The sequence below is a fragment of the Hyaena hyaena genome, unplaced genomic scaffold (assembly GCF_003009895.1).
Source record: "Hyaena hyaena isolate Hyena2069 unplaced genomic scaffold, ASM300989v1 scaffold_231, whole genome shotgun sequence".
Classification (NCBI taxonomy): domain Eukaryota; kingdom Metazoa; phylum Chordata; class Mammalia; order Carnivora; family Hyaenidae; genus Hyaena; species Hyaena hyaena.
In genome coordinates, this window is record NW_024080862.1 from 165,122 (window position 1) to 178,521 (window position 13,400).

The window sequence follows — 13,400 nt, forward strand, 5'->3', positions numbered from 1 at the left end:
ATGATTATGCGATCCAAACCCCAAGGGCCACTGGTGCTCAGGAAAGGGAGAAGCAGCATACACAGGATAAGAAGGGGGGTTCAAGGAGGAGATGGCAGCTCACCTTCATGAAGAAGCCTTTCCTAAAATGATTTTGCTCAGAGATGCTTCATATGAAAACTTTGTAAGATCTTTCCCTGTTTTGGCTTGTGGTCACTTTCAAGCACCTTGTTCTTACTTCCTTCTTTGATGCACAATATTCAAAAATTAAGTGAAATGTCCCATGGACTTTGAAGGTCTCCACCAGATTTTTCTGGCTGCTGGTGCTGGATTCTGAGTCATAACAGCCACAGACTCCAGTAGCAAAGAGAAACCAGCAGTGTTAGCTTACCCTCCTCCTGCACCCTCTGCAGCATGGGCAGCTCTGCCATGTTCCCTGATCCAGACAGGTATTTGGGTCTTTGTAATAGATGTGGTTCTCTAGAAGTAGCTTCTTGGCTAGTCTTTGAAGGCCACTGCTCCTCAGCAGGCTGGCTTGATTGAGCGCATTAGAATTATCTTCCCAGTCAAAATTCAGTGAGTTTTTCCAAATGTGAAACCAGGTCAGCCAGTACTAAGAAACTTACTGATGTAGGTAATGCCAGACATCATGGGTATTAGTTAAACTTTTAAAGTTTAAAATCTCCTAAATTGGAACCAATACCAGCAATGCTGGCAACTGAGATTTTCTCACTGTGATTATTAGCGTCTTAGATGATAGATAGATGATAGATGAGCAAGAGCAATGCAGTTAGACTGATGGAAAATGGTGTGGAGAATAGCTGTTAGCCACCAATTAACTAACATGGGCTGGAAGTCATTTGGTATAGTGAGAATTAGTCAAAACCAGAAATCCCTGGGCAAAAAAAGTTCATGTTAAACCTGTACCCTTGAAAGTTCAGGAAGCCTGGATCTGTATGAGGTTGGGTCCCACCCACTGGGTATGACATTCTGAGCACTGGGCTGCTGTCTCCACCTCACCATCAGAGGATGATGGAGGAGGATGGCTTCCTCTTCCAATATGCAGCAACCTGGGTGGGGAGAGGCTGATCATGGCTAGGGGCTCACGTCTCACACAGTCATTCCAAAAGACAGTGTCTCCTTGGGCCTGGGAGAACTTGCTTTGGACACCACTAGCAATTGGGCCAACCTAAAGGCAACTAACTGCCTTTCTTATTCACAGAAAATGGAGGCCAGCTACTATGACAACATCATGGAGCAGCAACGCCTAGAGCCTGAGTTCTTTCGAGTCGGCTTCTATGGCAGGAAGTTCCCTTTCTTCCTTCGGGTGAGTCCATTCAGGTAGTCTCATGAACTTCTATTTTACACAACAATTCATTTATAACCTGTTTTTTTTTTTTAAATCCTTTCCTCTATTCTACTGAATACTACTTTTTGAAGGACTAACTAGTCAACAAAAAACTTTTGGCTTTATTTGACTGGACTGTCTCCCAACTTTAGACTTTGTTTTACTCTGCTGTACTATGTTGTAGCTACCTGGAATATATGAATATGTGAGACTTTCTTACCAAATCAACCAAATTCCTGCAGGAAATGACCAGGGTCTGAGAATGTCCTGTAGGTATGTCTAGAAGCCTTCCAATTTATAGTTCCAGTGCCTGGAATCCTCCATTGTGACTATTCTTAGCCAGATAGCACACCACTACAACCCTGACCTCAACAGTAGGCTGGCCTTGTGGGTTTTGTCATTTAAGATGAAGACTCTCCACCAGCCCGTACTGTATGCTGTGCATCCAGGATCAAGAACCTGTTGATTTGAGAGAAGCTTGTGAGCTGTCAAATGGGATATGGCTGTGGAAAGCCTTTTATTGGCAGTCAGTTCTCTGGCCCAGGATGGTGAAAGCCATTTCTCCCACCTAGAAGGCTGAGGTGGGATACCAACAGAGCAGAAGGAATGACTGAATATAGACATACTGACACCAGCTGAACAGTTGTTACTTTCTTCTTTTTCCACAAAAGCCAGAGGCTCCAGGAAAAGTCAGCCTGGACTTATAAGCTGAAGCCCATAGGAATTCATCGTTCTCTTGGGACCTAAATGAAGCCATGCTGATGCGGGGGCCTTGGGCTGCAGTTGAGACCTAAGACTAGCTCTGACTATCCCCAGTTCCAATATCTTACTAAAGTTCCATGCTTACAAGTCTCAACCAGCAGCTGGGAAAGTTCACAGAATCCCTTTGATATATTTGGGATCCTGTCCTATTGGAAAAATTATTTTCACCAGAGAACAATGATGAGCTTGGTATCACATGACAGGTCAGTTGGGCTTAGTGGCTCCTTTAAAAAAAAAAAAAAAAAAAAGCCAGTCTGCTAGCACAAGTCCAGGATAACCACGTTTTAGATGGTAAGGCAGGTCAACTTGCACATTTCCTAGGCAGTAATCATTCTAGGCTAAAAGGAAAATTGATCTCTGCAGGAACTAGTAATACTGGCAGGCTAGCAAGCACACTGCCTAATTGTGACCCCCCCCCCCCCCAGTAAGGCTCCAATTCCAGTCCACAGGAGGGTTTCTGGCAGCAGAATGTCAATGAGGAGAGGGTCTCCTCAGGAGGACCGGACTTGTTCACTCTCTAGGGACCATCCACTTCCGGCATCTCAGAAGTGGCATATCTGCTGCCCCTACCAACAGAGATTATACAAAAGCAATGCAAGTAGAGGTCAGCAGAAGAGAAAGAAGGAATTACACAAGAATCAGAAACCAAAAGCTCTCTAGGAAGTCCTTAGACAAACTAATGATTCTGGCCTTGTAACTTCTTTCTCATTTTGTCTTTGCTTTGTTTAGTCCCACAATTTGTATATCATAACCAGATTGTATTCTAAAACATCATTATTTTGGATATTACAAAACCATGGCCTTGAGATCCTCATTTCTGTCCCTGCCAAACAGGAGTTCTCCATCATGGTTCACCCTGGCTTCCACCCCACATGCTTATGTCACAGGGTATATCAGTGTCTCAGGGGCACTCAGAGCTTTCTGACAAGTAGGACCTGGCATAGAACCTGCATCTGAGCCATCTAAATAATGCTTGCAGGAGAGTCTCAGTGTTCAACTGTGGTTTCAGCAATGCCAGTAATGGAAGAAGGATAACAATGGGTGTTAGGAAATGTTGCCCATCAGTCCATCCCCATCTCCACTCAAGGGGCATTCCCTAGGAGATGTGTTTCCTGTATGCAAATCCGCCTGGCCTAGGCACATGCTGCCTTCCCTTCCCTCCACTGCTCAGTTCATCTCTGGCAAATGCAGTAAGTCCCAGCAGAGGTAGCTATTTGCCTGGTAGATGGCAAGGACGAAGTACAAAGCAGCGGCAGCCAGATCTGTCTCATGTGAGGATGCTGGGGCTTTCACACAAGCAAACTTGAAACTGACAACAAGCCTCAAGGTCAGCATTATGTACCTTCCTCCTGCTGGGCCTTCCCCAGAAGGCTAGCTACTCCCTCACCTTCCTTGAACACATAGGCCATCTATTACTTTAGCTCTGTCAGCTTGGTTTCCCTGGACCATCTGCCTCTCTTGCTTCGCAAATGTGATTATCTACTAATCTGCACAGAGACAGGAAAACATACAGCCCTCCCTTCTTGGGGTAATTTTTGTTTCTCTTTATTTGACCCAGGAAAAGATACTGGTGAGGGTTGCACATTTCTGAATTGATATGAAAAGATCGGTTATTTACAGTTATCTTCTTTGTCAGTTCTGCTTATTAGGCAAGGCACTTAGAAATGTCTCTTGTCCTTTTACTATTAGTCTGTTCCACTGGAGAGGCCAGCCTGCTCCTCCTGACCTGGACTTCCCTTCTGGTATTGTTTTTTCCATTCTGATCCATCCAAACATGTGGCCCAGCCTTAGCTGAGTTCTCCTATAGTAAAAGGGGAAGTAAACAGAGAGCAGAAATTCTATTCAAAAAAGTGTGAGGTCCTCCAGGGCCTGGCCTATAATCATCCCTGTACTAGTAAGTGTATGGCTGGCCCTGTGGAACTTCTCTCTCTATTCCTCTGAAGACATGCCAGGAGGGGCTTCCAGTGCCTAATGCCACTTTGTCAAAGTGGATCTAGTGAGGTAGCTGGGCAGGCAGCCACATGTCACCAGAGAGCTGCAGAAGTGTTCCATTCACTCATGACCAGCTGTGAGGTAGGCAGAGCAGGATGGGGTGGGGGAGCCTGTCATGACTACAGCCCACCAGGAGAAAAACTGAGACCTAACCCAAACCAAATATGATATAACAAGGTTTTAAGAAATGTGTACTTAGGATGATGTCTATTTGTTCTGCTGACACAATTGCAAAGAAATTTACTGCCCATGCAGTAAATAATTACTGAATACCTACTGGACACCAAGTAATGTTTGGATTTTTTGTCCCCGCTAACAAAAGTGGCCCTTCAAAAGCATGTACTTGGTCATCCCCCTGTTAAGACTTATGTGGTGGCACCCCTGGTGATCACTCTTTGCAGGCGTCTTCCTCACCCCACCAGCTCTCCACACACAACCTTTTCCTGTATAGGCTGTTGCTGCCCTAGTTGTCACTTGCCCACATAGAGTACCCTTCCCCACTCCTCCCTCAGAGCTGCCCCAGGTGGGCCTTTCAGGACTCTTCTCAGGCATGGCTTTTTCTAAAACCCCACCCTTCACCTCTCATTCCTTCCTGGGTAAGGTACCTTCTCTCCTCAAAGCTTCCTGAAACCTGTGCACTGCCTCCTGGCTACCACATCATAGTGTAAGTCTCCCTTTTTCTGTTCCTCTCCCTTCTGGATCATCATTTCCCTTTGGGCAGACTGAGTGCTGTGCCCCATGCCTGCCACAGGGGATCCTAGGACATACTTGTGACACAAGTAGCTGTTGACACCCATGTGGAGGTGGAGGCTGTGGGCAAGGCACAGAGCATGTTCTCTTGTTTGTGGCAGAACAAAGAATACGTGTGCCGGGGCCATGACTACGAGAGGCTAGAGGCCTTCCAGCAGAGGATGCTCAGCGAATTCCCACAGGCGGTCGCCATGCAGCACCCCAACCACCCCGACGATGCCATCCTGCAGTGTGATGCCCAGTGTATCTTTCGATGCTTGGTGGGGGAAGGCGGGCTGGGGTCCTAGGAGGTGAGGCCCACCCAGTCAGCTGCCCCTCTGCCATGTTGTTGGCCTTACAGGCTAGGTTACCCTTAAGTCCTGAACAGACTATGTCCTCATCACTGAACCCACACTTAGCAGGGCGCTCATACAGCCTCGTACAGAAGCAGCATGCCATGCCCTTAGCTGTGGGTACCTGAGGCAGGGCTTCTGGGGGAACTTTATCCCTCAGGCTGGGCTGCTACCATCACCTTAGTCCTTACCTGGTCCTGTGAAGGACCTGCCTAGGCAACCAGGAGCAGTCACTGTACAGGGTGATTAGGGGTCCCACCAGAACTCTTGCCACAGGGATAACCACCATTTCTATCCCCCGCTCTGCTCCTGTGTGCATTATTATCCCTAGTCTTTGTCAGGAGGACTGAGGTGCAGCCCTGGGGGTGGGTGTGAAGGGTGGGGAGAAGGAAATGGAGAGTACCTGTGGTTTTAGTGGTGTGGATGCAAACACTGGCCTGCCCCTCATCCCCCTCACACAGCTTCCTTGGAGACCTCATGACAGTTACCATGACTGTTCAGTATTGTTCCAGGGAAGGAGAGCAGGTGGATTCTCATGTTATCTCTCCACAAAGACCCCAAAAAGTATTCTTATTAAAAAATTATACTGCAGTAAATACAGTTCACCTACAGTGGACAGGCTTAGGCCTTTGCAACTTTCTTGTTCCTGCAGGGTGGCCACCTGCGTTCTTCTGACCCACTTCCCTTCTTTCTTGGCTTTGACATCTCATCTTGGCTGAGTGCTCAGAAGGCTCAGTGCTAGAGCAGGAAGAAGGTGCAGATAGGGAAATTTGGTCTAACTGTGCCTAGGTCTGTGCAAGGGTCCTGCTCCTTGAGATGCAACTGCTGCTGACAGTAGGGAACAGGGGCTGTGGGGCTCTTTTCTCCTTTGGGTGATGACAGGAGTCAGTACTCAGATCCATCTCTCGGGCAAGTCTGGGTTTCCCCTTCACTTCCTGCCCAGATTTGCAGATCTATGCGGTGACACCCATTCCAGATTATGTGGATGTCCTCCAGATGGATAGGGTCCCAGATCGCGTCAAGAGCTTCTACCGTGTCAACAATGTGAGGAAGTTCCGGTATGACAGACCTTTTCACAAAGGCCCCAAGGACAAGGAGAATGAATTCAAGGTGAACAACAGTGGGAAAGTAGGGGCAGTACTTACAGTAAGGCCAGGGGCAAGCCCCAGTTTCTCAGGATCTTGTCCCTGTCTCATCCCTCAAGCAGGCAGGTGTGGCAGAAATTGCTTAATGGCCTATCCCTGTCTGTGCCGTCCTTACAGAGCCTGTGGATTGAGCGCACCACGCTGACCCTCACCCACAGCTTGCCCGGCATCTCTCGGTGGTTCGAAGTGGAGAGGAGGGAACTGGTGAGACACGTTTCAGATGGGGCTGATGTTCACAGCTGCTTTCTCAGCCCTGGCTTTGGGGACCTTTCTCTAAGGACTAAAGACAGAAAAAGAGCTTCAGCCACCTGCCTGGCCTAGGCTGCCACAGGCCAATCCTGTGTCAGGGGCTTTGTACACCTTCTCCCTTTTAATCCTCACAACACCAGGGGAGCAGATATTTTTAATCTCCCAAATTACAAATGTGGAAACTATTCTCTGAGGTTCAGGAAGTCAGAGCTCTCTGACTTCAAAACTGGTGTTCTTCACTTTTTACTATACTTCTAAGTGCCTAAAAATTAGAAGAGAACATTCAAAAGGGGTCAGGGAGTCTTAAGTCCACAGGAACAAGGGTGAGAATTAGTGTCACTGGCCTTAGATCCCTGTTCTCAGGATCATTATGAAGAAGGGACTGTCATCATGCCTGGGATGACATTGTGTCCTCTATGCTCCCAGGTGGAGGTGAGCCCTCTGGAGAATGCCATCCAGGTGGTTGAGAATAAGAACCAAGAACTGCGGGCCCTGATCAGCCAGTATCAACACAGACAGGCACATGGCAACATCAACCTGCTCAGCATGTGCCTGAATGGTGTCATCGATGCCGCTGTCAATGGAGGTGTTGCAAGATACCAAGAGGTGAGCTGGGCCCTGGACCAAATCCACAACAGGAAGCCTTGCTGTGAAGGTGGTTCTCAGGCTCCTCTCCTTGAAACTCCAGGCTTCTAAAGCAGCCTTTCCAGGGGCGCCTGGGTGGCTTAGTCGGTTAAGCGTCCGACTTTCGCTTAGGTCATGATCTCGTGGATCGTGGGTTCGAGCCCCGCGTCGGGCTCTGTGCTGACTGCCAGCTCAGAGCCTGGAGCCTGTTTCAGTCTGTGACTCCCTCTCTCTCTGACCCTCCCCTGCTCACGCTGTCTCTCTCTCTCTCTCTCCTAGAAATAAAAAAAAAAAAAAAAAAAGTTAAAGCAGCCTTTCCAGCTAGCCCTCCCCTAGCTGTGCCTCAGCCGTCTAAGGATGGTCCGGGCATGAGGCTCACTACCACTCCTTGTTCCTGTGGCATGGCTCACCCATGGGACCATCTCTTTTATTCTCTGAACTCTGACCGATGAGCAAACCCTCTGATTAGGGAAGGATGTTAAGTGGCCTCCAAGAGGAGCCATGGAGCCCAGCCCTTTATAAGAAGCAAGTTGTGGATGACTAAGACTGGGTCCTACACCCTGGCCACCAGTCCTGCCTGCCCTATCCAGGCCATTCAGGCTCTATGTGAGACTGGGTCCAGTACCCAGGCTTAGATTATTTGACCACCTTTAGTCCTTATTAGATGCAGAAAACATACCTCTGATTGCAGGAAGTCCAAGCAGGCCAGGCTGGAGACAGTGTGTGTACCTGTGAGGAGGCAGAACTGCCTTTCAAGTGGCAGCTTAGACTCACACTTTGCATATGGGTGTCTGACTCACACTAGGTTCCCTCTAAGGTAGTCCTGGGAAGCCTTTCTCACTTAGCCTTTCCTTTCTCAGGCCTTCTTTGACAAAGATTATATCACCAAGCACCCAGGAGATGCAGAGAAGATCACCCAGCTCAAGGAGCTCATGCAGGAGCAGGTATGTCTTGCAAGGCTTAGAATCCAGTTGCCAGGAGGGAAAAGCTATGCACCGCAGGATGGCTGCAGTTATCAAGGGCCACTCCCTGGCTTGCAGAGTGGCCTTATCTGTCACCCTAATAGGTCCATGTCCTTGGAGTCGGTCTGGCAGTTCATGAGAAGTTTGTGCACCCAGAGATGCGCCCTCTGCATAAGAAGCTGATTGATCAGTTCCAGATGATGCGGGCCAGCCTCTACCATGTAAGCTGATCCCTGTCATGCCCCTGCTGCTGTAGAACCAAAGGCCATTCCCTGCAGACTGTGCAACAAGCCAAAGGAAAGGGTGGGGGGAATGTGAAGGAAAAGCTGCCCCCACCACAGAGGGGCAAGAGACAGCGGTGAGTGCTCTATCCAGGGGAAGGATGCCCAGGATCCCCTCACTAGGTCCCCTCCCTGAGGAGGAGTCAGATTCAAGGGCAAAGAATGTTTTCCAAGGTACTGTGCTGGTAAAGAGAGGTTTTCACATGAGGAAAAAGAGAGCTATAAATTATGTGATCCACATGTAGATATCTCTTTGGAGATGTTTTTCATCCCAAGAACTTACATAGCTTGAGCCAACCCTCTCTCCCCATCTCCCTCTTTCTCCTCTTTCTCTTGCCATCTTCATGCCCTCTTGCTCCAGAAGTTCACCCCGACACTGGCTCTTGGGCTTCCACAGCAGGGTTTGCCCCAAAGACTGAGGCACACAAGCAAAAGCAGAGCCTGTACTCCAGGACTAGTTTCCCCTCAGTGGTCTTGCAGGGGATGCTGGCTGGCAGAGAATATGGTCCAGGTGGTCTTGAAACCCCTGTTTATATACCCTCACCCCACTTTCAACCATGGAGCTTACCCCAAGTGTTTTCTAGAGAAACCTATCTGCTAAATAGTCTGGCTGCCAGATCTCAAGAGGTGTGAACCTTATTACCTGCGGCAAGGGAAATAGAGCTGTTCGGTGCTGGGCAAGGCCGTCATGGACAGGAGGCTCCTCTTCAGGGATGATCACTGGCCCTAGGATCAGCAGCCTGACCTATTGGGGTTGACTTGCTTTGTTCTTGATGCTGGAGGTTCTGGTCATCTCAGGCCTCCAGTGCAGGTCTCAGCCATTCCTTCCCAGTTGTAGATAGCATGGACTCTAAAAAGAGAAAAAGAAGCTTGTCTGTAGTTTGAAAAGTGGGCACATTTTTCAGAGGAAAGCCTGTAGAGCTTGAAATTTCTCCTTTATGTAATGATTTTCCCATGGTACTTCAGGGTGAAACATGCAGAGAAAGTATAAAATCTTTTGTGTTTCCCTCTTAAAATTAAAATATCCATTTAGTGAAGAACTTGGCTAGTGTCACTAAATCTAATGGGTATTCTATTATCTCTCATTCTTGGTTGGTCTCTGCTATGTATGAACCTCTCCTATCACCACAGGTGCCCCAAGCAGGCTAGAGCCTGACCACTAGGACAGGGGATGTTCTCGGCCATGCAAGGCTGTTGGGTCACTATAGCAAAGATCACAAAATACTCACCTGCATACGTCAAGGTCTCCAGGACACACATGGAGGTGTCCTCTCCAGTTTACCCTTCTTTTTCATTTTAGCTTGTTTTGGAAGAAGAAGGTGGAAAACTTGCTGCTTCTTCAGGCCAAGCTCAGAAATATCCCCAGTAGGACGTAGGGTCCACATCAGGATTCTGTGTCCTTTCTCCCCATAGACCGTGTCACAGGCAACTTAATCCAGGACACTGAGAGCTAGGCCTCAAATCCAATAAACCCAAACCCAGTCCTTATGTACATTGACTGACAGCTGATAATCAGCTCTTCTTCTCCTACTTCTCAGCTCTTAGTCCACTTATTCTGTACCAAGAATGCCTCTTAACACACTCCTGTGAACTCAGAGCAACTTCAGCCTGTTCTATTCCAGATGTGTTCTCTGGAATATGGGGTCAGCCCAAGGCCTCTCGGCCTCTGGTCTAGACTCCAGTGCAGTTAGGAGAGTGTCTTTAGTCATGAAGGGGCCAAAAGAAGTCAGCAATTCAGATTCTGCCAAAAATATCTGATTCTTTTTCTTTTTACATTTTTTCTTTTACATTTTACCACTAGCCAGCTCTCCCCTTTCACCCCTTAATTACTTATTCATTGTTTACTCTGACGAAGGGACATTCATTTCTCAACAGGAGTTTCCAGGCTTGGACAAGCTAAGTCCTGCATGTTCAGGCACCAGCACCCCACGGGGAAATGTCCTAGCATCCCATAGTCCCATGAGCCCTGAGAACATCAAGATGACCCACCGACACAGGTATGGCCTTAGGACTGGGGAGGGTCCCCTCTATGGAGGTAAGTCTGGATGTCAAAGGTCAGAGCAAGAAAGTCTGAAATAGTAGGTGTGTGTATTCACTGACGTACCCTCTGACCCATGCACAAAGCAAACACACAGCTCCTGTCATAGGACCCGTGCTCACATCCAGTCATCCTGGGAGAGAGAGGAGTGTACATGGTACTGTGAGAATATGGAGGAGGGGGCATTTGGGGTAAGTCTTGAAGGATAAGTAGAAGTTTATGAGGCAGAAACAGGATGGGGTTAGGAGGGTGACGGAACAAGATCTGGTCAAAGGGCCTAATATATATAGACATCCGAAGATGTTTAGCCCTACCAGCAGAGCCTCATGGCTGGAGTGCAGGATTCCAGGGCATGGAAAGGGGCCAGTTCTGAATGGGCCGTGTTCATTCAGGCCTTTGGACTTGATCCCAAGGGGAATGAGGATCACCATGTGGTTTAAGGGAGAGAACAACATGGTGATGTGGAAGCACATCAAGCTGTGCCTACTCTGAACTCAGGAGTCCTGGTCTGTCTGGGCTCAACTGAAGATACTCCAAGCCTCCAGGGCAGGAAGGCCAGATCAGAGTAGGAGCCAGGGAGAGGAGCCCCTTCCTTGAGTTTGTTTCCCAGTGTAAGCAGTAAGTCAGCACAGAGTGGGCCTCCATAAATAAGAAGGAATAAATGAAAGGGACTACCTGCTCTTGATAGAGGAGAGTATTAATGAGCCTGTGACCACAGATGTGGAAGGAAGTCAACAGATGGTTCCCAGCCAGCTATTTTGATAGCTTCCTCATACCAGGAAGACACCCCTGTCCTAGGAGCAGATCCCAGCAGGGGGTGGAAGGGGACCTGGAATAGCAAGGGGACCTGGAATCCTTAACTGATTGAGCATATCACTTTCATCCCCCCTGAGAAACTGGTGTTGTCATCAGACAGAGTGGCCATAAACCATTTAACTCCAAATAGACACTTTGCCACCCTACCATTGGCACTGCCAACCCTGAGCAGCAGGCTGGGATTCAGGACAGCTCCAGGCCTCAGATGGGTATAAATATTAGCTCTGAAACCCTCCAAACCAGTGTCATCCAAGGCTAGGGGTCCCTGTTTCACACACTCCCTTACACGGTCCCCCTACCATCTAGCAAGGTTTCTCAGCTCCTGCCTGACTCCTCCCTGTCTCCCACTATTGTTCACAGCCCCATGAACTTGATGGGCACAGGCCGCCATTCGTCATCCTCTCTCTCCTCACATGCGTCTAGCGAAGCGGGAAACGTGGTGGTGCTGGGTGACAGCTCCATGGGCGAGGCTCCCGAGGACCTATACCACCATATGCAGGTACCAGAGCTGTCCAAGGAATGTGGGCCAGAGCACCATACCTGGAGGACTTGCCTCTCTGTTGGCTGATTTGGTCTGAGGGCTGGCAACCCTGCCTAGTTCTCTAGTTTCTGAAATTAGAACACCCAGAGCCAGTAAAACTGCCTTCCCTCCACACCATCCCATGTCAATAAAGTTCCCAGGCATCATTTTCCAAGAAGGAAATCTAGCTTCAGTCCTGGTTGCTTTTAGAGATCCCATGGGAAAGATCCGCTGCCAAATTGCCCTCCTTCCTGGCATTCCTGATGACTAAGTCCTGCATCCTCTATGGGAACCATCACTAGAGTCGACCCAACAACCCTGCTCCATGGGTGGTGTGGGTGACCCATAGTGCCAGACACCAGCCTGGCCTCCATCAGGACCCAGTGTACCTCATCAGACACTGGGTCTGGGTACCTCATGGCATGAAGAAGCCAACTCAGCCCTACAATCCTGGCCATTCAGACCTCTATCCTGCTGATTTTTCTCCCTTTGCAGCTCGCGTATCCCAACCCCAGGTACCAGGGCTCAATCACCAACGTCTCTGTTCTGTCCTCGTCCCAGGCAAGCCCTTCTTCCTCCAGCCTGAGTTCCACTCACTCAGCACCATCCCAGATGATTACCTCTGCCCCTTCCAGTGCCCGAGGTAAGGAGGGCAGGGCGCTGCTTGCAGAAGGGAGAGGAGAGGGCCTCATGAGCCCCACTTGTCCTTTTCTCATCTGTGGCTCTGTCTATGAAAGCAGCCCTGTGGCTTAGAGAATGTTCCCCTTTCAGCACTAAGGACTCAGGGGCTCCCAACTCCAGCAGTCTCTCTGGCTGGCTTCACACCCTGCACTAGGCAGCGGTTATAGCTACCACAGAGGTGGCTGCACTACCACAGAGGTGCTTGCACTACCACAGAGGTGGCTGGCTGTTGCAACTCCACCTCAGTAAGAGGACACACAGCCCAGGAGAAAGCTCAATTCTTTTCCACTGAAACGTTAGCAAGAATAAAAGTCAAAGTTATGGCTCTGTTAAAAGCTTATTCACATTGCCAGTTATTGCCTTAATTCTTATTCAGTGGCTCAATATTGTTCTCTGAGAGCCAGCATCCTTTTCACAATCTGATCCTGGTTCTCAGAGTGAAATTTGATTATCTGTCCTTTTAGATGGAAGCATTTGCAGTGGAATGGAAATCAGCTATAATGACTAGGTTCTAGTGTTTCTCAGGTGGCTGTGCAGGATGGCAACAGAAAGGAGTGGTCTGAGCTCACCAGGCAGTCACTGGCTGTCACTTCCAGGCTTGTAGTCTCTCATGAGCTTGCAGTCAGATGTCACCTGGGGCCAGAATCATCTACAGGTTCAGCTAGGCTGCATATCCAGGATGGCTCACTCACACAGCTGGCAGTTGATAGTAACTGTCACCTGGCAGCTCAGCTGGGGCTGTCCACCTGAGTCCCTATGGAGGGTCTTTACTTGTGGTGAGGGCTTCTCATAGCAGGCAGCTTATTTTTCTCAAAACAGACATTTCAGGGTACCAGGCAGAAGCTGCAAGACTTCCTATTACCCAGCCTTGGGAACCCAGAATGGCCCTTTTGTCACATTCTGTCAACTAGCTCACAAGTC

General features: G+C 48.9%; 1 protein-coding gene across 1 annotated transcript in view; it reads left to right on the forward strand.

The window, feature by feature from the left end:
* Positions 1 to 13,400, forward strand: part of DOCK3 (dedicator of cytokinesis 3) — a gene marked incomplete at its 5' end in the record, with an annotated part of 183,663 nt that overhangs the window by 157,713 nt on the left and 12,550 nt on the right. The window contains 10 exons of the mRNA XM_039243629.1: positions 1,202 to 1,306; positions 4,933 to 5,074; positions 6,107 to 6,273; positions 6,426 to 6,512; positions 6,984 to 7,163; positions 8,042 to 8,125; positions 8,248 to 8,364; positions 10,300 to 10,421; positions 11,639 to 11,777; positions 12,294 to 12,441. Of these exons, the coding sequence (XP_039099560.1) occupies positions 1,202 to 1,306; positions 4,933 to 5,074; positions 6,107 to 6,273; positions 6,426 to 6,512; positions 6,984 to 7,163; positions 8,042 to 8,125; positions 8,248 to 8,364; positions 10,300 to 10,421; positions 11,639 to 11,777; positions 12,294 to 12,441 (1,291 nt within the window). The remainder of the gene's footprint in view (positions 1 to 1,201; positions 1,307 to 4,932; positions 5,075 to 6,106; positions 6,274 to 6,425; positions 6,513 to 6,983; positions 7,164 to 8,041; positions 8,126 to 8,247; positions 8,365 to 10,299; positions 10,422 to 11,638; positions 11,778 to 12,293; positions 12,442 to 13,400) is intronic.